We start from the raw sequence: 27075 nt of genomic DNA on the forward strand, positions 1-27075 counted from the left end.
ACTTATAAGATGTGATGCCTCCTTATAAGATGGCCGATGATTTCAAACTCCAGGGCCTCTGCTCTGTGTCCTCTTGTCATTGTTTTCCATATTCCTTGGTTGCCAGGTCTGTTTTGGGATCGTCTAAACCGCCACAATTCTGAGCGGTGGCCACGCCTCACATTCTACAAGCGGCTCTGAGCTCTAACGGCACCGACTAGAGACAAGACTGCACAATACAGTCAGTGCAGTGCACAGAATTAAAAGTCTGGCATCCATGTTCACTCAGAGAAAGGTTTATTAACAACAGCTGAGCCGATGAACTCATTTTTTACAGTATCAGTGCTCAAATGTTCGCTGACAGCACAGACACCAGCTACTCCTTCTTGCTGGTCTCCTGTCCTTCAAATATGGGGAACTTGCTCTCCACCTCAGCCCACGTCAACGCACCACTGGCCAGATGTTGGACCATCCCTGGAAGCTCTGCGACCTTTGAGACAATTGTGTGAGTCGGTCCAAACCCCTGATTTGCGTGGATTCATCGACTCCACAGGCGGCTGCTTTCTATCTCACCTCAGCTCTGATCTGCCTCATAGAGTCTCGCTCCCTCAGCGTGGCCGTGTGCGGCGTCCTGTTCACCGCGTCGAAGTCGACGGTGACACCGAAGGCCACGCCAATCTCGTCGCACCTGGCGTAGCGCCTCCCGATGGAGCCCGAGGAGTGACTGAAACTGGAAAACACAGTGTGGACGGTTTTTTGAAACCTCTTCACCGCCACCATGTCTTTGGTCAGTGTGAACCTCGAGGCTGAACTGCCTACAGGGTTAAACGCAGTCACATCAGCTGTGTTGAGTTTTGTTAAATGACGATCAGTGGCGTCTGTAATTACCCAGTGCCACTGAGAAGCTTCTCCTGATCACTGTTGTAACGCTCATCACACGCAGATGAGGAAGTCCAGAACCAGCTTGGCGTTCTTCTTGTAAGCTGCGCCGATGGCTCCTTTGTTGGGCTCAAACTGCACGACGTTCACCACTTTGTAGGAAGAAGTTAAAGGAGAATCAGCTAAATACGAACTGAGTCAACACTTTAACAATTAGCATCATGATTATTTGATTTCCCTTCATTCACACATAAAACTATGACCGTGTAGGTGTTGTGGATTGTTGGACTGGAACCATCAAAGGCTATGGGTTCTTCCAAGGGTTTTTCAGCCACCAGAGGGGCTGAGGGGCACCACTGACAGGAGCGATCGGCACAGCCCACAATCTCAACCCAGCCCTGCGAGACAGGACCACAGGTACATGTTTGGTTCTGATCCGTTGCAGCTGCTGAACTTCTAGGCGAGAAACGTCGGGGGGAGCGTTTACGTAGGAGGTTCTGGCCTCTGCGTCCCAGCAGTCGCACGCGCAGTGAACCCTCTCGTTCCTGTTTCCGATCTGGGCTGCTCTGAAGGGAAGCTTGCCCTGGTTGAACTCCAGCAGGCGCCTGACGTTGAGGAACATGCCCTGAGCGGTTTCAGGCCTCAGACAGCTGCACAGAAGCAGTTGACAGGATTACAACAGGGCAGATGAGACGCTTCAGAGACACACAGTGCTACTCTGATCAGCACCCAGACGTGTTGCCCCCTGGTCCGATGGACGTCTGGAACATCAGGTTGAAGGAGACGGGAGGTATGAGGTCATTTCCTGTGGAGGGAGATTTAACTTTATACTTGACAAACAGTTCCTCCAGCTCCTGCTGACTGTAGTTATCCCTCTGAAACAAAGACGTGATGCATCAGACCTGCCAGCAGGTGTCAGCATTTCCTTCACATACGACATCATACGACATCACTCCTGCATGGGAGTGTGTGAAGAAGAGTGTTCATCAGCTCCACACCTGAGTAATTACGTCTTTCACCTCCTTCACGTTCTCTTGTAAGCATTTCTCATCAGACATCACTTTTTTAAGTAAGCTGTGAAGAAACAAAGACTTCATGCACTAAAACTGTGGAATGTCGACTGACAACAGGCTCATTTTAATCCTCTAATGAAGCACATTCCCCTTGAGGAGGTGGTCGGCTCGACAGCACTCCCCGGTCTTTGCATCTTTCACTATGTAGTCAGCGAATTCATCCACGTGCCCAGATGTCCTGTGAAAAGCAGCAGGTCTGAGGGAAGTCTGTGCAACTTAAATGTGCACTCGGTCAAGAGTTTTCGTGGCGTGAGATCGCACACACTTAAAGGACGGCTCAGGGGTCAGCATGGTGCAGTCGACCTCCAGGATCTGCTCCTCCTGGATGAAGTGCTGCCTCCAGGTCTGCAGGATGTTGTTCTTTAGGGAGCAGCCAACTGGGCCAAAGTCATACAGGGCCGCTCACACCTGAGGAAAAGGACGTTAATATTACAAATAGTGGACAATGAATTCTAGTATTTGACCTCCATATATGGCAAAAGCCTGGTCGTAAAAGAATCCCTCTTTAAGGCATCCTCCATCTTCACCCTGTCCACTGCCTCATCTTCAGGCTGCAAAGCCAGCTCCTACATGTGAGTACATGCATCGCAGGGTGCTTTATATATTTATAGATGCTTGAACCCAATAAGCAATATTGACTCAGCGAGTTAATAATTAATGAAAACATCACAGTCAGGTCGAAGAGTAACAATAAAAGCTGAACTAGAAGGTGTAAAACTCTGACTTGTGCTTCAAGCATCTTCTTCTGGGCTCTGAGCTCTGTAGCAGCTTTTGCTCCTGCTGCAGCTGATGCATCAGCTCGCCCTGCAGAGAAACGGCCATTCAGGCCTTCTTCATTGTCAGCATCTTCCAGTTTATTCTCTTTATCTAAACCCTTGTTTGCACGTTGCAGGACTCGACTGATCCTTTCTAGCATGTTAACAGCTGAGGCTTTAATTCGAACAAAATATAATTAAATAAAAAAAACGTATTGCTTTTATTGCCCCCAGGTGTTTTACCTGCTCAAATAACTCACCTGTTTCCTCAAAGTCTCCCTTAAAAGCGCCAGCACTGCTTCCATTTCAGCGCGTAGAAATGCTCCATTCAGACTGGATCCAGACTTAAGGAGTGAGAGGGAGGCGCCCGTTTACTCACTCACTGTGAGGTTTTGTCTGAAACCAGACACTGTTGTTGCATTATCCAGGAAATTCATACCAAGCTTTATTCTGTTATAAATACTATAAAGCAGTGGTCCGTTAGTCCAAGCTTAAACGGAGAGAACATGCTTGTTTTGAGGCCCAGTAATGTATTGCTTTGGCAATCAACCAAAACAAACCACCTGGACCCGTTCTGCACCCAGCTTACGGGTTCTGTGCAGTTTACTTGTACCAACATGTAATGATCATTGGGGAGCAGCTTTGAGACCCAAGCATTTCATGTGAAGTTAAACGTTTGCCCTACAGCCAAAAGTCACATGTTCACTTTTTTTAGTTGCTATTCTGGAATTTCTGTTTTGTCCATCATCTTGCTGGAACTCATTTACGCAACAGGCCCGTTCTGCAGTGTGTAGGTGTCGGTGCTGGATGCTACAACAGAAACCTGTAGACCAACTAGCAGGACAATGTCGTTTACATTATTGTACCACGCATCAGGTAATAACCATTTACAAAAGCTGCAGCTACAGTACATCTTAATTAGGCATAATGAAGGGTTTGTAAATAGTAAATTTATAAATATTTCTCTAGCTCCAGTGTCATTAAAGTTATTTTGCTGGTGGAGACTCTCTTTAAACCCTTTTCACCCTAACAGCATTTGAAATCCCAACCAAGGAAAAGGCTGCAGGCACATGTCCAGTAAGTGCTGGCTGTTTTTATTGAAACAGTTAAATATCTTAATTGGATCTGCCTGAAAAGTGAAATGGTGGAAGCCTCCTTCCACTGACAACCTGATTACATCATCTCCCTTTTAGATCATAGCAACATGGTCAAACATGGATGAAACGTTGCTCGTCAAAAGAAACAACAGTCCTGTGCAAGCTTTTTCCACAACTGTATGATGATGAATACAAGACATTTTAGTGATTGCAGTGGTGCGGAACCCAAGGGCTCAGTGCCCCACTATAGCTCATCACAATACAGTTGCATTATTCTTCCTAGTGATGCATACGTAACAAGTCTGTGTTTTCATGGAGCTGAAAGCTTAGTCGGCTTTACTCTTCCACTGTGTCCTTCTTGCTGGTCTCCTGCCCTTCGAAGATGGGGTACTTGCTCTCCACCTCCTCCCAGGTCAACGTGCCATTGGACAAATCCCGAACAATAGCAGGCAACTCGCAGACCTGAGGAGAGTGAGTGTTTAGTCGACTGTGTTCACTGGGGTGTGTAATTAGAAAGGAAACGCTTCTCTGTGTTGTGGAAAAGCTTCTGATGAGGTCAAGCACAGAATTGCTGTAACTAAGAGTTTTCTGTAACTAACACTTTCAGCAGGTCTTAAACAATGGCTGCATTACTCTCAGTCAAGAAAAAATATCTAGGTAACATAAAATAACTAGGAGCTTTCACATAGACTGACAAGGTTTATTATTCCAGGGGACTATTTGTTGTAGTTGTATGTGATACGTGTACCTCCGCTCTGATCTGCTTCATACAGTCCCGGTCTCTCAGCGTGGCCGTGTGAGGCGTCTTGTTCACAGTGTCAAAGTCGATGGTGATGCCGAAGGCCACTCCAATCTCGTCCGTCCTGGCGTAGCGTCTCCCAATGGACCCTGAAGAGTCATCCACTTTGTGGGACACCCCATTTTTGGTCAAAGCCTCAGCTAAAAAAAAGGGCAGGGAGGCAAAGACAGTTGAGCAACACTATGAACCGTTTTCGCCCCCTGGCAAAGACAAAAACATACGATAACAGTGAGTACTCACATAGTTCCTTTACAAACGGCACAAATTCCTGGTTCTGACTCAAAGGCAGGACAGAACATTTGTACGGAGCTACAGTAGCAGGAAAGCTGAAAAACTGTTGGAAACAAGAAAAACTTAGTTCATTCCTTTACATGGGTGATACAGGCCAAATGGATGTGGCGTGAACAGCCTTCTCACCGTTCTTTGTTCATCCCCCTCTCTGACATGGAATGTGTGCTCAAAGATGGTATACATGATCCTACCAATGCCAAAGGAGGGCTCGATTACATTTGGAACAACTTCCTCCACTGCGGACAACAAACACAGGCTGTACGTTAAAAATACATCACCCTTTTCCAAATATGACTTTCTCCCATCCCCAGTTCGAGCATCTCACCATGCAGGGTCTTCTGGAACCGCTTCACACTGACCATGTCCTTTGTGAGTTTGAACGTCTTGCCCTCTGTCTCGATGGTGAATTCTCTGTGGAGCGAAAATAAATTTAGTCACTGCTTCGAAAAGTGCTAAAGCATGAAGAGGCTCACACCGTCCTGCATGCTACGATGGCCTGCCATTAAAAAAACTAACCCAGAATCATTCAGCAGCTGCTCCTGTTCTGTAATGAAGCATTCGTCGCACACAGACAGATACTCCATGGCTATCTTGGCATCCTTCTTGTACGCCTTCCCAATGGCTCCTTTGTTTGGCTCAAACTGGACAATGTTTACAACTTTGTGTGAAGAAATTAGGGAGAATGACTGAGGAGCAGTGAGAATTCTAATTACGCCAATGGATCAGGATATTCAATGGGTAATATTATTGCAGTATTGCTGCAGTTTAAGGATATGGGTTCTTTAAGAGGCTTTTCGGCAACCAGAGGGACCTTTGTAGCTCGTGCATGGCATTTCAAATCATAGCAAGACCGGTCAGCACACCCTACAATCTCGATCCAGCCCTGTTAGAGTAGAGTAGATGTTTGTGTGAGTAACAGAATTGGAAGTCTATCATTAGGCAAAAGGAAAAAAATTTAGTGTAACATACGTAGGAGGTTTTGGCCTCAGCATCCCAGCAGTCGCAGGCGTAGTGAGCCATCTCGTTGTCCATGTGTTGTCGGAAACGCAGCTTGTCTTTGGCAATACCAACTTTAGTAAGGTAGAGGTAGATCCTACCGATGAAATATCCCAGGACGGAGTTGTTGATCACCCCCTAAGAGACAACAAGCAATATTAACCTTCAGAACCCAAGTAACAAACTAACTTTCCTTTACTTAGATGCTCCATACCTGCTCCACAGCATCTCCAAGTCTCATGATGTGTGCCGACTGCCCGCTGGTCTGCGCCTTGGAGGAGTATAACATGATGTCCAGGTCTGCTAAATTAGGGAATTTAGGATGGACCTTCTCCGCTGGGTCCACAAAGTGCTCAATCTCAGCCATAGTGAACTCCCTGAGGGGAGAGGGATTATACTCTTGTCAAACCTCTCAAATTGCAGGAAGAAAGATTGAAACAACAACAGATTAGCCTAGGTTACTCACCTAACACGAATGAGTCCAGAGCGAGGAGAGATTTCATTCCTGAAAGAATTTCCAATCTGAGCAGCAGCAAAGGGCAGTTTTCCCTGGTTGAACTCCAAAAGACGCTTGAAGTTGAGGAAGATTCCCTGAGCAGTTTCAGGCCTCAGATAGCTGCACATTAAGAGTTACACACTTAGCCAACAGTAACACACGTGATGGCACCAAAGAAAATGTGTTCAGTGTAATGTACCCTTGCATATTCCCCCCTGGTCCAATAGACGTCTGGAACATCAAGTTAAATGAGATGGGAGGTGTCAGGTCATTTCCTGTGGTCGGTGACTTCACACTGTACTTCACAAACAGATCAGTCAACTCCTGCTGGGTGTAGTTGTCCATCTGAAAATAATGTTACATAAATACAAAAACACAAATCAAATATAGCTTCATCAGAGACGAGTGTTCACTTGGTCAATACTGACCTGAGTGATGACTTCCTCCATCTCGGCCTTCTTCTCAGCTGCACACTTCTTATCAGACATCAGTTTCTGGAGATGGGCTGTAGGTCAGAAGAGTTTTGAGTAACTTTACACAAAATCTGGTGCCGTATTACATAATGCAACTTGATTTTTATTGAATTTGCAAGTTTCATTACATCATTTGTTTTAGCTGCTGGGCTAGTTTGTCACCAACTCTTCCACATTGCCCCTTAATCTGAAAATTCCTGCCAGCTTTTTGGCAAACATCCAGCCTCTGTAATCATAGCAGCTTGTGTGCCTATGAAAGCCCGTGTGATTTCTGCTCGTCCAACCACTTCTCCCCCATGCGCAACAATGATAGTCAAAGCGCAACCACCCAGCAGAAGCCACCATGCATGGCACAAGTCTGGACCAGAGCCATATCTCCCACTGCAGAATCCCAGGAATAATACAAATGAAAAATCTACAAAGATTTCTGCTGCTCGGACTAATCTTTGTTTACACAGCAGTGCCAAGACACATTCTCAAGTACAGTCGAAGATGCACTTGTACAAAAGGCTTACCTTTGAGAAGGTGGTCAGCCCTGAAGCATTCTCCATTCTTGACATCTTTCACCATGTAGTCAGCAAATTTGTCAACATGTCCTGATGTTCTGGTGAAAGAAGGAAACAAAAACAACATTCAATCCAGGTTTGAATTTTTAAGTTAATTTAAAAATGTCTCTGCAACCGGGCTATGGAAGTCTGCTATGGGACAGCCTCCATGCATTAAACTGCAGAATTACTATATGCCTGTTAATAAAAACCTGCAGTTCAGCACTTAGGAGCTGATGCTAGGAACCACCAGGCACCATTCTCATATGTGAACAATGACCATAAAGCAACGGAGGACTTTTGTTGCAATTACCAGTCACAGTCTGTGTGACTGGTGGTCAAACAACAGCCAAAGATGTAGGACAGGATGCTTACTTGAGGACAGGCTCAGGGGTCAGCATGGTGCAGTCAATTTCCAGGATCTGCTCCTTCTGGATGAAGTGCTGCCTCCAGGTCTGCAGGATGTTGTTCTTCAGGGCACAGCCCACAGGGCCGAAATCGTACAGACCACTTACACCTATGGCAGCAATACAGATGGGTAACACAACCGCTTCAGGATAATCTATACATTAGTATAACTACTACTTGTATATTAACTGATAATCCTACCTCCATAGATAGCAAGGCCTGATCATAGAAGAATCGTCTCTTTAGGGTATCCTCCATCTTGGTTCTGTCAATGACATCATCTTTGGGTTGTAATGCCAATTCCTGCAATTAAAATAATTATTACTATTTAATATGATAACTTTTAACTCCTGGTTCAGAACATCTACATTTATTAATCTGGACGTCAAAGGCTCACCTTGGCCTCCAGAGTTCTCTTCCTTGCTTTCAGTTCAGCCACAGCTTTAGTAACATCCACATCAGGCGCACCTTCTTCTTTCATCTGGCGAACCAGGTCCCCCTAAAACAGAGGTGGCGGAGTCCATGAGCCGACTGTTGCATTTAACAGTAGTAGAGTTAATTTGGCCTAAGTCTTTAACCCCACCCTGCACAGCAACGCCTGCAGCTGCAGCAGCGCAATGAAACGTGGCAAGGGCTGCAGACACGACTGTCAGCTAGCAGTCAGCTAGCAGTTAGCTTTAAGCGGTTAGCTGGCTCTATTTATTGTAAGCAGCCGGTAGGCTAGCCGGTTAGCCTGTCAAGCTAGCCCGCCGACTGTGGCTAAACCTCAAACAGTAACGTGACTAGTCGTGATAAATCGCCACAATTCACATCAGCTGGGACTGCGAGATAAGTCAGTGCTACCTGTTCTTTGACTGCGAGCCTCAACGGGGCCAGAATCTCTTCGATGTTTCCGTCCATAGTTCGTCCTTCCGCTACTTGCAGCCAAAGACTTTTTCTGCTTCTTCTTGCCAAACAGACCGATGTTTGAAAAGGGCCTGCTTCGCGTCAAGTAGCAGAGCGACTGGCGAACTAACCGGACCGTGGACACGGGGAAGAGGGTGGAAATCTCAGCGCTGGTCCTCAGCAGTGCCGATGCTGCGCTACGAAAAAGCATGGACCACCGTAAAGCGAGGACGGCAGAATGATGAAATCTCTGGAAACAAGTAAACGCAGCGTCCGCACCACGAGAGCACTTTCCCCACACGACACGGACCGCGAATCAGCAGATTCATTACGAACTCAAATTTATTTAAAAAATAAATTGTATGTGGAGGTAATTTAATGCTTACAACAAATAAATAAACTCCTCAATATGTCGAGGGTAGTGCATTTTTGTGGTAAATGAATGAATGAATTAATGAAATGAATGAATAAGGCGATTTTAATAATAACTACTGTACAGGATGCATTTGGTTTTATTTGTGTGTGCAAATGTGTTCATAATCAAACACCTATTCAGACTTTTAGACATGAAATGCTACTTTAATTCTTCTTCATTCTTCTATCTTTCTCTTTGTTCTTTCTCTCTATTGACACACAGGTATCTCTCCCACCTCCTCCACGTTTTTTATGGCAAATAACATTATTTATGACGTCAGACGGTATCTCCAAATTGGAGTCACATTGTGGTGTGTAAACGGCTGCACTGAATAAAAAGGGATTGGGTTTTATAGAAAAAAAAACAGATAATCGAAAAGTGTCGAAGTCCAAAACAACCAGCAAGGAAAATGTGAGTGACTGTCTGTGAAGTAGCTGAATTGGTATTAATGTAATTGGCATCAGGTTTGATAGGTTTGTGTTGGTGTAACTTAATTAAGGGCTAAAATGAATGAACTTTCAGTAAAGTGATTCATTCAAATAGTTCAAGTTGTAACAAATCTCTTCGGACACCAGTTAAGTTCAAATTCAGGCCGTGAAAATGGAGCCGGTTAAACACAAGCACCTTGAACATACTAACTAATGTGTTTTTGTTTTCTTCTTCTTTTTTCAGGTAGATCTACAAACGCTAGGTCACACTTTTTCTGTATCTGTGGTTGCTTGGTTGCCGCACCGTGACTGGGCTGCTATGCCGGGCTTGTCTGGATTCTGGCTGATCCGATTGGGACTGTTCTTTCACACTTTCTTTGGCTCTTCATTGTTGCTTGGCCGCTGTGCCATGACTCAACTGTTTGCCACTTTGCCTATTAACTATGTGCTGCTTCATCAAACTAACAAATAGAACTGCTGTGCTGTTACACTGATTTCTGCCTGACCAGCCGGCCACTGGTCCTGTCCACAGTGAACAATCAAATGGCAAATAAATTTCTTTTGTAGAAAACCAACACAGCAGATTTAGCTTCAAGATGAGATGAACTAAAGATGCCACTGAAAATCCAGCTGTTCAGATCTTTTTTCTTAGTGATGCATGCACAACATCTCTACCGAATCCCAAGTGATTCATCAATGTACTAGGTTAAACTAGCCTTTAATATGTTGTATGTTTGCATTACTTTCTGTAGCAATATTTTATTGATTTCCAGTCACTGCTAAAAAAATGTGTATGTTTCTTAGGTATGCCACAGATAATTGGTAATGAAGTATATGTTGCATATCTTTCGAAATGTAATATGTCCCCATAAATAAGATTTACTTCTAGCCAGTGGAGATCAAGTGTCTTCCACAAGGTGGCACCACAGACACACGGATTAACTGCGGTTAAACCTCTGGTGTTAGAATTAGAATCAGGCTTGTTTTTTACAGACTTTCTTGCCTGTTGTTAGTATAAACTGAGACCGATTCAAGGGCGCACCTCATTGTCAAAATTAAAACCCAGTGTGACAGTTAAACATATTGTTCTGTTTGAAGACGTTTCTTCGAAATTTAAATGATATTAATGGTATAAATTTGTATTTATGTCTTAGTTTACAAACCAAATGTACAGCCTTTATGTAAAAGCCTTTCATTAAATGAATTACTGCTCTGTCTAAAATGTGTGGACAGCAGATTTCCCTTCCTCCTTGAAGTGAACTGACTGTGCCCCTCCACAAACCTCATGTCATTGTTTATGTGGGAGGACCTCAAAGGCTCAACAACATGAGGGAATAAATTCAAAGGGGCCCCATCAGGGGGAGGGGGGTAAGGGGGGGGGGGTAATGTGATTCCAGCTCCTTACTGAACTACACCCACATTCATAAAACATTCAAGGACCTGCTGTATGACAGCACCAGATGTATTTGAAGTCAGTGGAAGAGATCATCTCTGTCCCATCGGCGTTAATATTCCCTTCATAACTAATTACCGTAAATTTAGAGACAGAAATGTCAGTGAGGTTTGACGTCAGGGGCCGAGAAGGGAACACTCCCTTTGTCGAATGGACATTCACTTTACTAACAGGCCTGTGAGGAAACGTTCCAGTCCCCAGTGCTGTAATCGCTTTAGGAATAATGTGTGTCCACAAAAGCTTATACAAAAAAACAACCACACACAATCATTTATGTCTAAGAACAACTTTGTTTAGATACTGGAAAGCTAAGTTAGGAAACTGTTTAACACCTATAGAGAAAGACTTGCTTCTCAAGGAAATCATTGCTTTCCTTTTGATACACCTGCTTGATTTTATATTAAGCTTTTTTTAGCTAATTCTTTCCATGGAAATGCATGGAGAGATTGATTGTATTGCCTGTGGCAAACCCAGATCCACATATAGCAATACAGCATTCACAGTGAGTTTTCTTCAGGAAATGCTTAATCTAGTTATTATTTCTTATGCAATATGTATCAGTTTACCAGCTTCAACAAAATGACTTTCCTTCATGTTTTCCTTTAAATAAACTAAGCTGTGGTTACACACTCGCCGTCTGTGGTCGGATTTCATGTGTCAGTGCTATATACACAGACACAGTAACCTGAGACCCCCCCCCCAAGTGCTGAAGAGAGGTTGTGATTGAGCAAAGTGTCTCCAAGACCTTTGTTGGGCTGACGATTGGACACATACGTGATTGTAAACACCAGACGAGACTGAGCGACCTGCACAGAAGGCCTCGTGTCAGTAGGGAGATTACATACTAATTATGAGCAGCATCAACAGATGACAGCCAGCACTTACTGCTGTTTGCCTCCTGCCCATATGCCGTCATACACTTGTCTCTCAGTTGGGGTCACTCTGAGCTGGGTTGGCCTCAGATCCATTAAAGTGAAGGTGAAGAGGGACACTGCATCGCTCCTGGCATCAAACCAGAAAACCACTTTATCTCCCGTGTTATTCTGCAGTCCGCTGAGGCAGAAACGGCATGAATAATGTTTGTTTATCAGCGCGTGTGGAGGGTCTGGTCTCTGGTGCACAGGTGGATATGGAAAGAGAAAAGGGGATCACTGCACAGATACGAAACGTACTATAAAAATTACTCATTGTAGGGAAAGTTTTACTCAATGAATTGTAACCAAATAGGCCCTGTGTGTGTGTGTGTGTGTGTGTGGTGTGTGTGTGTGTGTGTGGTGTGTGTGTGTGTGTGTGTGTGTTGTGATATGATACATGAGTCTCATAAAATCCATAGAGGTTAGTCATTAACATGTTACCATATAGGCCATAAAACGGCAAGGCTGTACTTTGCCCTTGAGAGGAGCGGCCATGTTCTTTGTGGCGTTTAAATAGAATTTGATGGAATTTTATCTTGAAAGCACAAACATTTATTAAAATAACAGGAATAAATAGTAGCTAAAGCACAATTGGTGAGTTGTACCTTAATATTTGCTCACATCCATTGGTGGATCTATTTGGATGATAAAATATTGCCCAGAATCAGTTGTGGGTGGGGATCTGGACCTTTACGTAGATTTAGGATCTTTTCTTATGAATCATAAACGTTTGCGGTTGCGTTTTTTTTCGTCGTAAGTGCGTATCTGTAACCCGCGTTGGCAGCGCAGAAGCCCAGCCAGAGGCGTGCTGTTGGAACGAGCCTGCTCGGCCCAGCGGTGGGAGGACGGGCTGCCATCTCTCGGCAAACACTGTAAACAGTATCACGCAGTGGAGACTGTGGCGTGCGGAGCGGAGCCGGAGCGGAGCGTACAGTAGCAGCAGGAGAAGGCGGGGGCTGCGCGCTGCCCGCAACAGCCACAGCGGACGCGCAACGCGTCGATGCAGGGCGCTGGCGCTCGGCGTGTCTCCCTGCGCACGGGGACCACCGTCACCTCGGACGTTGAGAGCGCCGCGGCCCAGCCGTCACCGCTCGCGTCTAGGCTCGGCTGGAGAATGGGACTCGATGCTTCGGAGAACATGGAGTTTTAATGGTGCAGAGAGCGGACGCTGTAGCCTGCGCGCAGCCCGGGGACCGTAGTACGCTCGGCGATGCATGCCAGGGAATAAGACGGTGTAGCCGAAGGTGCACAACATCCCGTTTCCATGGACACACGTCCATAATAACCAGGTTGCAAATCCGAAAGAGGAGGAGAGTATTTCTTCTAGTCAAGATAAAGGTGAGGACGCACACAAATGACACATACGTCGCATATTGTCGGTTATTTTAATGTGGCACAGACGGGTCTGGTGGCGGTGGGTTTGTGTTTGTGTCGGCGCTGGGGCTCGTTGCCCAGTCTGGGCTGCGGGCGCTCAGTGCAGAGAGGAGGCTGTAGGGAAAGCAGAGGGATCGACGGAAAACCTCCATTGTTCAGCTGGAGCAGAGAACATTAACAGCCATGTCGCTCAGGCAGCCTGTCACCGCACACTGTGCTGGAATTACGCATAACTTTGTTTTTTTTTTAGCAACGAGCTTCTGTTATTCTTGTCCGATTTATTTTATTTTTATGAATATCCAGGTAATGTTGTGTATAAATCTGGCCTGAGCTTGGTTTACTACAGGGGGCGGGTGCTCGCCTCTCGTGCACTGGCGACATCCTTGTACGCATCGCTGACCCTATAAAATGACTCGTATAATAATCACAACCGGGCAAATGCGGAGATGGGAAAATTCAACAGTTTTACTGTGGCAGCTGTAGAAGAAAGCGATTTAAAATAGGACCATCTGCTTTAAAACATTAATGAAACAGAATTATAAATAATTTGAGGAAACATAACAAATCATATTATCATTATCATAAACATTTGCATATTATTTATAGAAACAGTATTGTCTACACGTGTTTTGGCACATGTTGTCCAGCATGAAAGCACTGATACACGATATGCCTATATTGTCTAATAATCTAATAATCTGTACAGTTTATAAGTACCATCTGCTCCTTTTGTAACATAATTAATAATAGGTTGTGCTTGAGTGAAGTTGTAGCTGTGCATACACACGTGAGAAACACCCTGTGTCACCATGTAGAAAGTGCTTGAAAACAACAGCCCAACAGCTGCTGGCCAGATTACTGAGACTGAGCGAAAACACATTTTCTCTCTGTTGTTTTGCTCAAGAGTCGCAGCTTCACCATGTGGTGATGACATCAACAACAAATCCCCTCGCAGAGTCGGGAGCTTTTTAGTTTTGCTTACCTTTAGAGATGGGCTGTCGCCGCTTTCTGCTGCACGGGGGCAATCTTTCAAACTTTGAACATAAACAGTTGGGTTTACAGTATTCGGGCATGTTTTGGTGTTGACAGTAGGAGGAAGCCTGAGGGATGGACGGTGCACTGGGCCACTACAGCAGGGCCCCATTGTTGTATGTGGCTAAGTAGCACCCATCCCTCTCAGCCACTAGGTGCATGAATGCTAACGGGACCACCGCTTCCTGCTGCACCCAGTGGTCTGTGGGAGAAAAGGTCACCTTCTGGCAACACCCTCTCACGAGCAACCCTGACATACAAGACGCACTGACTCACTGACCTTCAAAGCCGCAGCCTTCAAATTCAGACTCGGGTGGACACGCATTGAAAAAAAATGTTTTGTGCGTTTCCTTTGGAAACCGAGTCATTGATCAGAGCAGCTGTGATCCAAGCGACACTTCAAATAGTCAATATTTTCTATATTTTATAACTGACCAATAGCAACATTAAAGCAATAACTAAAAGCAAAGCTAACTTTAAATGAGGATTAATATTGAAGAAGACATGCGTCCGCCACACGTTTCTGCCTGCATCATCTGCTCGCCTTGAACCGTAAATCCCAGATGGCATGTGGAATCTGACAATTAATCTGGCAGGATAAAATCCAGGGTCACACACACACACACACACACACACACACACACACAGAGTCAGGCCTCTCAAACGGTCGTCGTGACACAACACACACTCGGCGTCGCCAGGGAGCTTCCTGAACGGAGTCGCCGGCCGGACCTCGCTGCTGGCTCTGACGGGGCAGACAACAAGCAGCACTTGTTGTCCAGTTACTCTGTGACCTGCTTGGGCTGCGCTGAGGCCAGAAAACACACACACACACACACACACACACACACACACACACACACACACACACACACACACACACACACACACACGCACACACACACACACACACACACTCACATGCTGAATATTTCAGAGCACAGAGCTGCTATTTTCAGAGGCATATCAGTTACGTTCCAACCAGAGTCACAGTAAGCAGCCCGGTTCTTTTAGATGTTGGTCAGGTGGAGATTATATATTTATACATTATGGATTATGTTAAATGAGGTGAGGGTTGGAATCATAACGTGGGTGTGTTTCCTCCGGGCACAGCACATGTATTGTTAGACAGTCTGCCTCGTCACACTCATGGAAGCTGACTACACTTGGATGCCGTTTTCATCTGCTTTTTATTCCGTAACGTTGATAAAACAATCATGTTGTGGCAGTTTAAACATGGGTATTTCTCAAGAACCAGCACCAGAGATCAGTGACGCTGGGAAAACAATTTTTCAAGCCTGCAAATCCAAATGAGGCCTTTCATCTGGCAGCTATTTACTTCTCGGGGTCTGATGAAATGAAACGTAATGAGCGGACTGAGTGCGGGGCGCGACGCCGCGGCCGCCTGGCCTCCGTCCCGCTCCACAATGAGCCGGGCCTCGCTCTGATGCCTTCACAGACTGACAGGTATCAATGGACAAGCCATTTACCTAAATCAGATTAGCTCAGAGCCCAGTTTAGCTCTTCACTCCTGGTGTGAGAGACTGAAGCTAGTAACTGCTGCGTACAATAACAGCGTCACTCACCGTTTTAATTGTGCCTATTATTATGTGCTTATTTTCTTCTTCCTCGCTGGTGAACGTCTGAATTCACCCTGAAGTCTGTGTTTGGCTTTTTTAAAAATCCCTTTTTGGGGGAAAACAAGAAAACTGAGATGTTTTTGCGTGTTCGGTTTCCTGGCCGAGGTTGAGTAACGTACACTTTCCTGAACACACGTAATGTCATTCTCCCCCTGTCATTACTCCAGCGGCAGCTCAAGGCTGCGTCACGGCATCACACACTAAGCCGTGCGTCTCACAGAGCCCATTAGCCTCCAGCCGCCTGAAAACGCCGCGGTCGGCGGCGAGCGAACGCGTGAGCGGACGCTGGAACGTCGAGCTTTAATCACACGTTCGTTTGGAGAAGGACTCACTTCAGAGGTCAGGCTGCCGCTGAACACTAATAAAGTGTTTATGGTGTGTGGACCACACCTGCAGGGGCTGGTGGTGGTGGTGGGGGGGGCTACTGGGAACGTTGGCCCACGCGTCCACGCTGCTGTGAGCAGCAGCTCAATGTTGGAGCAGAGGCCGGCGATGCTCAGAGACACTGGAACGTGTGGGAACCCAGGTGCATTGTGGGTATCGCGTGATGTTGATCTCCTACATTAACGGACGCTTCCACAGTCCAAACGACGGCGCTCCACGCTTTTGTTGTACAGCTCAGACCTTGCAGTTAACCACAGTAGCCTCGCCAGCACCCAACCCTCCATTATGTATGAGCGCTTACAGTAAATCAGCTTCAGAAAGTCCTGGCCCGATACCCAGGGAGAAGAATCAACATTCACGCTTGTGTTCTGTTTGTCTGGTATCGATTAATAAATAGGAGGGAAAATGTTCAGCTCTGCGAATCACACCGCACGAATTTAGTAAAAAAAAAAACACATGATACAATTGCAAAACTAAAAACAACTGTGCAATAATTCACTCGACGTGCCAGAAAAAATGATCTCCGGAGGAAACGATATTCAGACCTCAGCTGAAAATCTAAATGTAGTGACAGCTTTGATGAGGCCAGACTTACTCTGAGCACAGCTTGATTTCTCGGCCGCGAATCAATCCTCGCTCGCAGACACGTAGCTTATATCGAAATGTGCCATTGTGCAACGGCCACAGCTGTTTAATAGCAAGAACGAGAGCGAGCGGCGTTACGTTTGCCGCGTTTCACCGCGTCTGAGAGTCAGGAAGACGAGCGGGGGGGGAGGGGTGAAATCCAACAGGGCGCCGCAGAAACCTTTTCTGACAATCTACTGATAAATAAATAAATCCACATAAAGATTTAACCACAAAAAATCCCCAAAGCATAGATCTATGTGAAGCAGATGCAATCACAGTGCAATCCACTCTGAGAGGAGCCACAGGGAAAACAGCGTGGGCTGCTTCTTTCTTGACTCCCACACTGGCTGAATGTGAGTAGTTAAGTCTCCACATAACTCCTGTTTAAAATAGAGCTTTAAAACCCATTTGCTGCTTTATTAAGCTCGTCAAAGTCTGTGTCGTTGGTGTGCTGCCAGGATGTCTGCGATCTCAGTCTGCTCAGTGTGTGTGTGTGTGTGTGTGTGTGTGTGTGTGTGTGTGTGTGTGTGTGCAGGCTTCATGCTATGCGACTTTGTTAACGTAAAAAGACCAAAGCCAGCAGGAATTTGTGAAAAACATTTTTCTCAGCGTGTTTTTGTTGGAGAACCAACTTGAGCCGTTTTCCTGTTTCTGCTCCTGCTCATACCAAGCGTTGCATTCCTCGTGTTACAAGATGACGGGTTGATGCTGCCGAAATGGCCTGAGGTTCGTAGAACTGCTGTGATTTGTTTCTGCACTGCACCGAGACAATGAAGACTAAATTCTTACTGGGTTGTTTTTCTCAGAGCTGTAATTCACGCAGCAGATGGTTCAGATTATCATGTTTTGGGCTTTCCTATATAATGCCTTGTGACTGGATCGCTGGGACCGTGCTCAGCTTCTCAGGAGGCTTCTCGGGCCCTTTTCTTTTACGTCTGTGTGCTTTGGATGGTGAATTTCGTGGCATTGTTGCGAATGTGGCCTGGAGTGTAGCTCGTCGTAACGCTGTGGTTGAAGGCTCTCAAGATGTCCGACGAGAGGCCGTCATAGTAAAATCCTGCGTAAAATAATCAATCAACGTCCGTTTCGTGCTCTGGTTAGTTGCGACTGGACAAGCTTAATGTCTGTTACTGTGACTTGAATGAAAACAGGCATTCTGGTGCAGGATAACAAACTCCCCTCTGTCTAATTAACCCCAGTGGAGAGCGCCGTTGTGTCGCGTCCATTTTAGGCTTTCGTCTTAATCGTCTGTGGCCGACGTCGTCCAGCGCCTGAACACGAGAAGACGACAGGCGTCCGGCACGCCGTATCCTCAGTGTTGTCGTGGCAGTACATCAGCGCCTGTGGACCTCAACACGCGGCGGTGGACGAGTGAAGACTCTTAGTGACTCCTGAAGCCCCCGTCCCTCCGGGGGCCGAGCGGCCGCGTGCCGCTCCGGGACCTGCTCCTAGCGGGACGCGGCCCTCGCTCCGGGATCCGTGGAGTGTCCGTCCATCCAAAGGGACCATGTCAAAACAAATCAATAGAGTCGGCGACGGGCCGAGGTGTTCCGCTCGCTGGATGGCGTTCATCATCGGTAATTGGCCATCGGCGAGGAAGATCCTGTTGTGTTTCACCCCCCTAATGATTTCCCGTCGTCCCTCCTGAGCTTATGCTTCCGCGTCGTCACTCTGCGAGACGTTTGACAGAGGAGCACGGGCGGCTTATGCATTTTTCAACAGTGGAGCTGAGCGAGGAATAAGCCGAGGAGGCCGCGGGAGACACAGAGAGGCGTTTTTCTGCCTCGCCGGTGAAGGTGAACACTGTTTAACCGTGGATCTCCAGGGCCATTAGGCGGGACGTGCTGTGTGTGAACGCAGCAGCTCAATGCAGCACGTGCACGAATACATGACCCAGTTCTACACCTCATTTCCACGCATTCCGCACATTTTTCTGTCAACGCCTGCTTCATTTATAGACAGTTTGTGTTCGAGAGGAAAAAACAGGGACTTACGGGGTCAGTGCGCAGATTATGCACATAATAGTGAGAGGGAAAACAGAAGCGTGGCTCAGGATAAGCTTTAAAAGCTTTACAGGAGCTTTATGAAGTCTGATAAACTGGCCTGCAGTAATTATGTCATAGGGTGAGATCAGCTGACACACAGAGCACACGAATGGTGTGGAGTTGGAGTCTGATGTGGTTGTTCACCAGGATTCGCCAGACAGGAAGCGCCGGGCGGCCTGCTGGGAAATGTAGGATCCGGAGCTTTGAGCTGCGATTTGTCGGAAACACTCTTTTAAAGTGTCAGAATGAACCCGACGGCCGGTTTCACAGCAGCAGCGGACATCGCGCGTGCTGCCCCGAGGTCACGGCGCCGACGGGCGGCCGAGGAGGATTCCCCCGTCCGTCGCCGAGCGGCGGCCGCGTAACGAACGGCCGCGGCCCCGAAGGACGCGGGCCGCGTTGCCGCCGGTTGCGTAACTCCTGCAGAACAGTCAGATCTCCCTCATTGTTTCTCGCCGAGCTCTCAGTGGGTTAATCCCCCACACCCCCCCTCCCCTCTCCTCCCCACGCTTGTCATCTCCCACGTCTCACAGAGCGCTCGAGAAGCAGCAGCAGCAGCAGCAGCAGCGCTGATCCCCCCCGGGGGCTGCAAGGCAGGCTGGGACCGCCACCACAGCCTCCACCCACGCACCCCCCCTCCCTCCCCCCAGTCTCTGTGTCAGGGTTCACAGCGTGACATGGGCGCCGGGCGAGCAGTATATCTGTTTAAACGGGGGCCTTGACTTCAAGCGCAGCTGGATTATGGAGTGAATGTGAGTTATATAAGGCTACTGTATGTAGGACGCGTATAGGCATCTGACTGGATAAGCAATGAAATATTAACGCAGACGAGCAGTTCAGGGTCAGTCCGCGCGACTAAAGGCGTCTGCTACAAGTGATGGAACCTCGACAGCCTGTAATTTTCACCCCAGCTCCAGCTGCCTGCGCAGGGAAGTGAGGAGGCTTAATGGGAGTTTATTTTATCATACTGTGCTATTATTGGCTTGATGGCCTCACGCATCAGCCAGCAAAGACCTCGACAGGCCGAACGCGCGTGAGAGAGTCAGAGTCATTAAGGTTCATCACACACACACACACACACACACACACACACACACACACACACACACACACACACACACACACACACACACACACACACACACACCTGCAGGTTGGGCTGCTGTAGCTCAGCTCCTGTGCCGGCCTGCAGGGATCCCTCCCGCCGTGCTGTTGTGCTGAGGCAGCGCGGGGCTTCCCCTCCCCTGCTGTCGGCCGCTGTTAGCGAACCGCCGCCACAGACACAGCCTTACTCTCAGGTGCTCGCGGATGTTTGAAACTGGAGCCGCTCATGTTTTTCGTGGGGAGCATCACGGATTACCTGTCGCGCCTGCGTGCGTGCGCGTGCGTGGAGGCCCGTCCTTCGCTCCGGCTGCAGCCGAGGACGCGTTACGTAAGCCGCAGACAGCTGGTCCCACTTTTAATGCAAACGCCCCACACTCCAAAACCTCGGCGGTGGGAGGAGGCGAATAATCTGGGAGACGACGCTCGCAGCCCGGGGCAACGGGAGGGTTTCACCGTGACATTTTTAGCTCTCGGAGTCTGTTTGCCACCATGTCAGCTTTTCCCTTTGTACAGTGGTGTTGTGGAGCAGAGATAGCGCCCCCCCACTCCCCCACACTGCTGCTGACTCCATCTATCCGTGCCTGTTAAGTGGCCGGCTGCCATTTAAAACCCGCCCGTTTTCCACCTGAATTATTAAAGCTCCGCCTCGCGTTTGCCCCCCAGGTTACTGCACACATTACCTGCCCGCTTGCGCTCCGACTGCCTGAGTGTCCGGTTCCGTTCACGCTCACAGGGCAGTAAACGGGCCGCGTCCAGCGTCTGGAGCTCAGCTAGAGATCACTTCCCCTCTCGGAGCCTGGCGGCGGGCCACGCTGCGGGTCACGGGCTGATTATCGCTTCCTGTCAGGAACGCGGGGAATTTCCTGCGCTTTTCCGCCTCTTCCGGCCTCGTTAGGGGCCGCGGCTGAACGCGTGGCAGAGCCCGGCTCAGGTCGGCCGGGGAGCTCGACGCGAGGACGCGCTCAAAGAGCTTCTTTCCTCGAAAGAAAGCGCTGAATCAAATGAGCGCCTTATAGTGAGTAAATAATGTGCACCTGCTTGGAGGAGGCAGGAATTCAGCTCCTCTCTCTCTCTTCAGCTTCAATATATGGAGATGGAGATTTTACAGTTGTACTTTTAGCTGTAAGCCTAGCGACGAACGCTGACCTTTGACCTCTCCTTATTTTCCTCCAGTCTGACGAAAGCCTCATTGCGATGCGCGGCGAGTCGACGCCAGCCGCATTCCTGAGCGAGGACATGGGAAGAAAAGCATTTCTGTGCGCTTCACATGTCTCCGCGCGTGAAGTCGATCGCGGCACACGTGGCCCCTCGCCCATACGTGTGTGTGTGTGTGTGCGTGCATGCGTGCGCGCGTGCGTGCGTGTCCGAAGGCAGTCATCTCTCAGCTATGTGGTCCGTGTCAGCGGGAGAAAGGAGAGCTGTGTGTGCAGGAGGGGGTGGAGTAAGAATCAGACCCAAGTATAGGCTGCCTCACCACAGTCACGCTCCCCACCCATGCCTACGCCTTTTGTCCCCCTCACAGCTCCCCTCGCTCCCACCTGCTTTTTCAGGGTGGTTGATCAGGGCAACAGACATGGGCGGGAGAATGCAGGCGTCCCAAAATGGAGGAAGGAAGAGTGACATCAAGGGGTTTGAGGCCAATGTTTAGGAGAGCGAGGACGATTCTACAGATGGAAACTCACTATGTTAAAGAGCTGGATTACTAAAATTATAAAGAAGCACTTTGCCATCTGGTGGTTTAGAGCCTGCAAACAGATTCATGCTCCTGCTCTAATAAAATGGAGTCGAATTACATTTAGCTTTAAGCTAATGAGCAATTACATTCAAAGGCATCGTTGGAAGATTGTGTAGTGACTCATCACGTCTCTGCACGGGCTGCAGCGGCGCGGTGCGTTCGTCCTTCGTCCTCCGTCACGAGATCCTTCGCCAAAGCGTCGGGAGCATCGATGAGAAAACGAAGATCCGCGGTAAATAGAACAAATCGGACTCGCAGCCCGCAGCCTGTCAGATCCGGTCGGAGCAACTTCCAGGCCTCAGTCTGAAGGCCTGGGCGAACGGGAGCACGCCGGTTAGCCTCGATATGCGTGGCTAGCCAGGCCGCTAGCGTCACGCGGCCGTATGAAGATGTTAGCGAACGGGGACAGCATGATTCCAGATTAAGTCGTCCCGTGGACACTTCAAAGGCCTCAATAGATGTGGATTTTCCACAGCAGAAATATGTATTTATATATATTTCTATATATTTTCTATATATATGATTGCCACTCCAGGAACATCTCAGCATCATTTGTATTTGAGCTGCCCAAACATCCTATCACCCCCCATAGGAGAAATAAAAATATAAAGCCATGATGCAACAGCTATGCAGCGTTTGATTGTTCCTCCAGTGTGACAGCAGGCCACAGATCCAGAGTCTGTGTGTATGTCGCATCCGTGAGCCTGGCAGCGCTCTGCTCCTGATAAACCTGCCAAGACATTTAAAGTCATGCTTCAGTCCTGTCAAATATTATGATGACAGTAATGTTTACAGTCGTTTTACACATTTCTTGCTTTTCTTCTCACGTGTGATCGGCTGTCGTTCCTGATGTTAATTACCACCTCTGTTTCCCCAGCAGGCCTGTTAATGATGGTTATTTCTGTCCTTCCCTGTTGCATAAACCGAAGCCCCACTGTGTTTCACAATCTCAGACCTCGGCTCGTCACGATAATGTGAATTTGCATGTAAAACGCAGCCTCGGAGCGTGTTTTTGTTTGGGCTCCAGGCTTTTGTTATAACACAGAAACAGCGAAGACTGAGTGATTTGTCATATTTCGAAATATGGTGTCGACACAGCGGTTGGTGGATTTGGTAAATCGATGCCTCTCAAGCAACAGGTGAGCTCAGTTTGGAGAAGCCAAGACTTGAACCCGGACCGGCATGGAAAACCCCTGTCTCCAACATCTCAAGGTTCTAATCTCTCCTCTCTCTCGTCTCTTCCAGTCTCCCAGTCCAACAGTAGCTTAAAGAAGCACCGGAGTCGCAGCATTTTTAGCCCTTTCTTCTGCTGCTTCCGCAACTACAATGACTACCACGTGGAGCCACCGCCCCCCAACAACAAGGCACTTTCTCTGCCCCCGCCGCCAGAGGAGAACGGCAGCCCCCCCAAGGTGAGACTCCTTCATCCCATCCCCTCACACTTGGCCACGGTCCGACCCGCACAGCATTCGCAGCCTGCTGCCAATAATAAAAGAGGGGGGGATTTCTTAATAATTCATGACAGAAATCCTAATTTGACTCCAGAGGTCCCATAACGAGCAGCGCTTGTTTGGTTTTGTTACAGTCAGCTTGTTAGGCTTTGCCTTTCCCCGCAGCGCTCCGGGGCTGGGGTGCCGTGCCGCCTCGCAGAGCCCCCTCCACAAACTTTTCCAGCTGCTTCAAACCCGCTGAACCCAGAGGTTGTTTACCATCCGCCGCTCCAAAATACGGGCTCACTTCCCATCTCGCATTCTTCGATATCTGCCTACGCACAGACACACACACACACACACACACACACACACACACACACACACACACACACACACACACACACACACACACACACACACACACACACACTCTTGCACAAGTCTTACCATATACCCATGACAACACATGGGAGTAAACACACATGCTGCTATTTTAAACCCCACAAAATGGACCTTGTTTGTCCAGTGTGATGGATTACCTGGCACCCACGCCTCCCCCTCCCACACACACACACACACACACACACACACACACACACACACACACACACACACACACACACACACACACACACACACTCCGACCTGCATAGTGGGGATGTGTGAAGCAAACGCTCCAAACCCAGAACCGCCTCCGCAAACACAGCGTTCTGCAGCCGGTCCAGCTCGCATCAGCCTCTGCTGCCGTTTACCTGTAAAGGTCCCCCGTCCACGGGAGGAATGCGTGGCCCCCGCACACGACAGCTACACATGCGGCCGGTGCTCACCCGCCTCGGGCCTCCTCCTCAACAAGGGAGTTCCCGTTACTTTAAAGTGAACCTGCTGAACCGGGCCATAAAAAGCCCCGTTGCAGCGCGGGGCTGGCTGTGGCGCTGGGCCCCCGGCCCAGCAGCGGTCCTCCCAGCAGCGCCGTGTTGCTGGATTTCCAGCCAGACGTATTTGTTACTATGGCAGCTCTGTTTGTTTTCCAGGGAGTTGTTTTTATCACTGTGTGTACTTTGCGTCCCTTCTCCTCTTCTGCCTCCTCCTTCGCTCTTTGTGGATTCGTTGATTGGAATATTGATGTTGTTGATTCGTTTGCTTGTCTGTTTCTTTTTCTGCTTTCCCACCCTGTCCCTCTCAACCTCTCTTTCTCTTTTTCTCTTTGTTTATTTTCTCCAGTGTGACCAGGTCCAGGTCATCCCCATCCCCAGTGTATGTATTCTTATTATCTATCATTTTTCTTCATCTTGCATCAGGCATCCTCCTCCTCCTCCTCCTCCTCCTGCTGTGCTTCATCATTCTAGCTGCATGTGGATGTTGACACGGAGGTGATTGTTCTTTGCTCTACGGTGAGATGTTGCAGTGCAGCTTTAACAGCTTTGGTTCGTTACCCTCCTCTCGCTTCTTTTAGAAGTAATGCAACTTTATTTATTACCATATGATTTATTTATTGTCCCATTTGTCCTTTCATCCATTTTGTGTTTCTCTTCTAGCAAGAACAGATTCCTTTTATTAGATTAAATGTATTGAATCTTGGATTCCTGGATGTTTACAGGGACGACTCTCGTCTAAAAGACTTAATTCGATTTGTGTGTTGTCTGCATTGAAACAGAACACACTGTGATTACACTATGTACCCGGCGGTCAAAGAGCTACTGTCCATTAACGGTTTACGTCATTAGTGTTCGCTGCAAGGTTATTTTATCCGATTCCCCGCTTTGTGCTGAAACGACAATTCATTTAGCTATTTTGGAAACTATGCGCTGCCTGTGGTTCCGTGTAATTTTGGATATTCACACTCGCAGCATCCCACATGGCAGCCAAGCCTTAAAACTACGCCACCCAGCAGAAACCTCCCTTCAATAGCAGGAAGCGCATGCGGTGATGCGGTCTGCTCGTTGTGTTGCCAAGGGACCTCAGAGGCGACTGGAATAGCTTGGAATGGTCTGCAATGCTTGCTCTTTAATTAAACGGAGTGTATTTATCGGAACATCGGAACATCTGAATTTTGTTGAAAACAATGATTGTTTTGGGATAGAATATCATCTCATACACCTGCCCCTACAACCTCAGACCCTAAAACCACTAATTAAACTAACATTTTCCTAGATTGTGCCCCTTCACTGTCCCATCAGACTTTTCCTGCTGTGCTCGACCCGCATGTATAAATCACACTCATCGAGGCCTGACAAGGATGCCATTCGCTGTCCTTGCCCGCAGGAAATTCTCCCTGTGATGCATCGAGCTCCCAGCACCGTGACAAGACGTGATAGAAAGAGTCAGCTCGGCCAAAAGACACGAAAGCAGACACTTGCGGAAAATGGCTGTGTTCAAGTAGGACACAACATTCCCTGCTTCTCAGCTCGTATGTGTGAGACCGAACCATCTGCCCCACGCCTGTCTGTAACCCCAGGCCTGTTCAGCAGAGGACACTAGTGTTTCTCCTTTTCCCCCCTTGACCCTGAAGGCAGCACAGGCACAGAGCACAGTCAGCATGAGGCAATACACAAAATATCGTAAAACAATAAAACCTCAGTGGAAAGCTACTCAAATTGAAAATGCGTTTGGTATTTAAGATTTAGCAGAATAAGTCAGTGTTGATGGAAGTGTGAGCGAACAGCTCTCTGAGGGACATTAGTGATTCAAACATCAAGGCCAAGCATCAACAGTAATGCTTCTCTTATTCATGTAGATTAGTCTTTAGGAATTCAGATGAATTGTCTAAAAGCCATAATTCAATGCCGTCGTTTCGTTTTCTTATGTACATTATATAAAACGCAAAACTCTAATGTGCACATGAATGAACTAAAGAAAAACGTGGGTTTTGTTGCACGTGTTCCGGCTGATGACGTGCGAAAGGGAAAAGACGCAAAGTGAAGGTTGTGAGATACATCTGTTTGACAAAAGACAACTCTCTCTGACGTCTAGTGTAAAAATTTAAACCCCGGAATTCTAAAACACCGGAGACTCAGCTCAATCACGCGTCTTCTGGTTTGTTAATGTCGTGCAGTGGGTCTTCGGGATCGTCAGATCTACCGTCGCGCCCTCAGTGCAGTGTGATTCTGTAATAAGCCTGTGTAAACGCAGTCCGTCCTGTTTTAAAGGTTGCCTGTTGTCTCTGCAGCCTCCAGCCAAATTCCTCCTGCCCGAGGTCAGTATAGCCGACTATGGCAAGAACTGCGTGGTCATCGACCTGGACGAAACCCTGGTACACAGCTCCTTTAAGGTATGTCATTAACTTAGCCCTCCTTTATCATCGTCTCACGTCATAGTCCTGCTATTTCACAACCCTGGATGGATAATAGGGTGGTGGAATATAGATGATAATAATTACAGTGATGTGGCGTCACCAAGCACCGTCAGCATCATCACACGTGAGTGCCGTGTGTCCGTGAGGGTACCATGGCGCCTGCACCGCAGTTACAACAGGATCAGCAGGAAGAATACCTAACTGTTACTCTAACAAGGTGTCGTCATAGCAACCAGTGCATCCTCAGCAGCCTTGCATCATGCAATTGATCAGCATGGGGTTTATTTTAACCAATGGAAACCACAAATCTCCACAATACAGCCTTTAACCAGCAGCTTACCTTCTTCATCTGCTTATATAATCGGAATAAAAGGATGATTCCTGCTTGGGAATTTATTTGGATGCATGTTTTAAAAGATTTTGTAAACGGTGCACGCTGCCAGATGAATGCAAACCCAGGAAGTCTGCCGCTGTGTGAGGAGTGCACAGAGCTGAACGCAATCAGTCAGTCAGAGCGATAGAA

General features: G+C 47.8%; 3 protein-coding genes and 1 non-coding gene across 5 annotated transcripts; 1 reads left to right on the forward strand and 3 right to left on the reverse strand.

Annotated features, from left to right (window-relative positions):
* Positions 1–259: 259 nt before the first annotated feature.
* On the reverse strand, positions 260–3209 carry LOC114854848 (glycine--tRNA ligase-like). 2 transcript variants are annotated; one of them, XR_008694496.1, is made up of 6 exons: positions 1857–2916; positions 1588–1733; positions 1346–1508; positions 868–1256; positions 553–709; positions 260–469 (listed from the first exon to the last, which is right to left on the reverse strand). XR_008694496.1 is itself a non-coding variant. In XM_055508182.1 (6 exons), exons 4-6 carry the CDS (start codon positions 911–913, stop codon positions 356–358), a joined length of 402 nt encoding a protein of 133 aa, XP_055364157.1. In that variant the 5' UTR covers positions 914–1256; positions 1346–1508; positions 1588–1663; positions 2947–3209; the 3' UTR covers positions 260–355. The 2 variants fall into 2 exon arrangements, 1 of the variants encoding a protein (XP_055364157.1); XM_055508182.1 differs by lacking the exon at positions 1857–2916 and adding an exon at positions 2947–3209 and having other exon boundaries at positions 553–794; positions 1588–1663.
* A 550-nt stretch (positions 3210–3759) lies between these two features.
* On the reverse strand, positions 3760–8861 carry LOC114854397 (glycine--tRNA ligase-like). The gene is given in 18 exon segments (XM_055508181.1): positions 3760–4245; positions 4532–4722; positions 4823–4916; positions 5000–5109; positions 5199–5284; positions 5390–5534; positions 5648–5756; positions 5843–6007; positions 6084–6246; positions 6336–6485; positions 6565–6710; positions 6794–6870; positions 7354–7442; positions 7759–7900; positions 7993–8007; positions 8010–8094; positions 8189–8290; positions 8635–8861. Coding segments are annotated over 18 exon segments (2052 nt in total). The 5' UTR covers positions 8692–8861; the 3' UTR covers positions 3760–4119.
* LOC114854869 (small nucleolar RNA SNORA84) lies at positions 7505–7638 on the reverse strand. Its single transcript, XR_003785847.1, has one exon. It is a non-coding gene; the product is annotated as a small nucleolar RNA SNORA84 (small nucleolar RNA).
* Positions 8862–12283: 3422 nt separating the features above from the next.
* ctdspla (CTD (carboxy-terminal domain, RNA polymerase II, polypeptide A) small phosphatase-like a) lies at positions 12284–27069 on the forward strand. The gene is made up of 5 exons (XM_055508678.1): positions 12284–12307; positions 13125–13224; positions 23073–23239; positions 24482–24514; positions 26427–27069. The coding sequence occupies exons 1-5, from the start codon at positions 12284–12286 to the stop codon at positions 26538–26540; spliced, it is 438 nt and encodes a 145-aa protein (XP_055364653.1). The 3' UTR covers positions 26541–27069.
* Positions 27070–27075: the final 6 nt, after the last annotated feature.

The sequence above is a fragment of the Betta splendens genome, chromosome 4 (assembly GCF_900634795.4).
Source record: "Betta splendens chromosome 4, fBetSpl5.4, whole genome shotgun sequence".
Classification (NCBI taxonomy): domain Eukaryota; kingdom Metazoa; phylum Chordata; class Actinopteri; order Anabantiformes; family Osphronemidae; genus Betta; species Betta splendens.

Coding starts and splice junctions, on each gene's coding strand:
- LOC114854848 (XM_055508182.1), bottom strand. CDS start 913: ATGAGCGTTACAACAGTGATCAGGAGAAGCTTCTCAGTGGCACTGG. Junction 795..867: donor AAGCTTCTCAGTGGCACTGG/GTAATTACAGAC, acceptor TTAACCCTGTAG/GCAGTTCAGCCTCGAGGTTC. Junction 470..552: donor TGAGGCAGATCAGAGCTGAG/GTGAGATAGAAA, acceptor ATTGTCTCAAAG/GTCGCAGAGCTTCCAGGGAT.
- ctdspla (XM_055508678.1), top strand. CDS start 12,284: ATGAGTCTCATAAAATCCATAGAG. Junction 12,308..13,124: donor GTCTCATAAAATCCATAGAG/GTTAGTCATTAA, acceptor AAGACGGTGTAG/CCGAAGGTGCACAACATCCC. Junction 13,225..23,072: donor TTCTTCTAGTCAAGATAAAG/GTGAGGACGCAC, acceptor CGTCTCTTCCAG/TCTCCCAGTCCAACAGTAGC.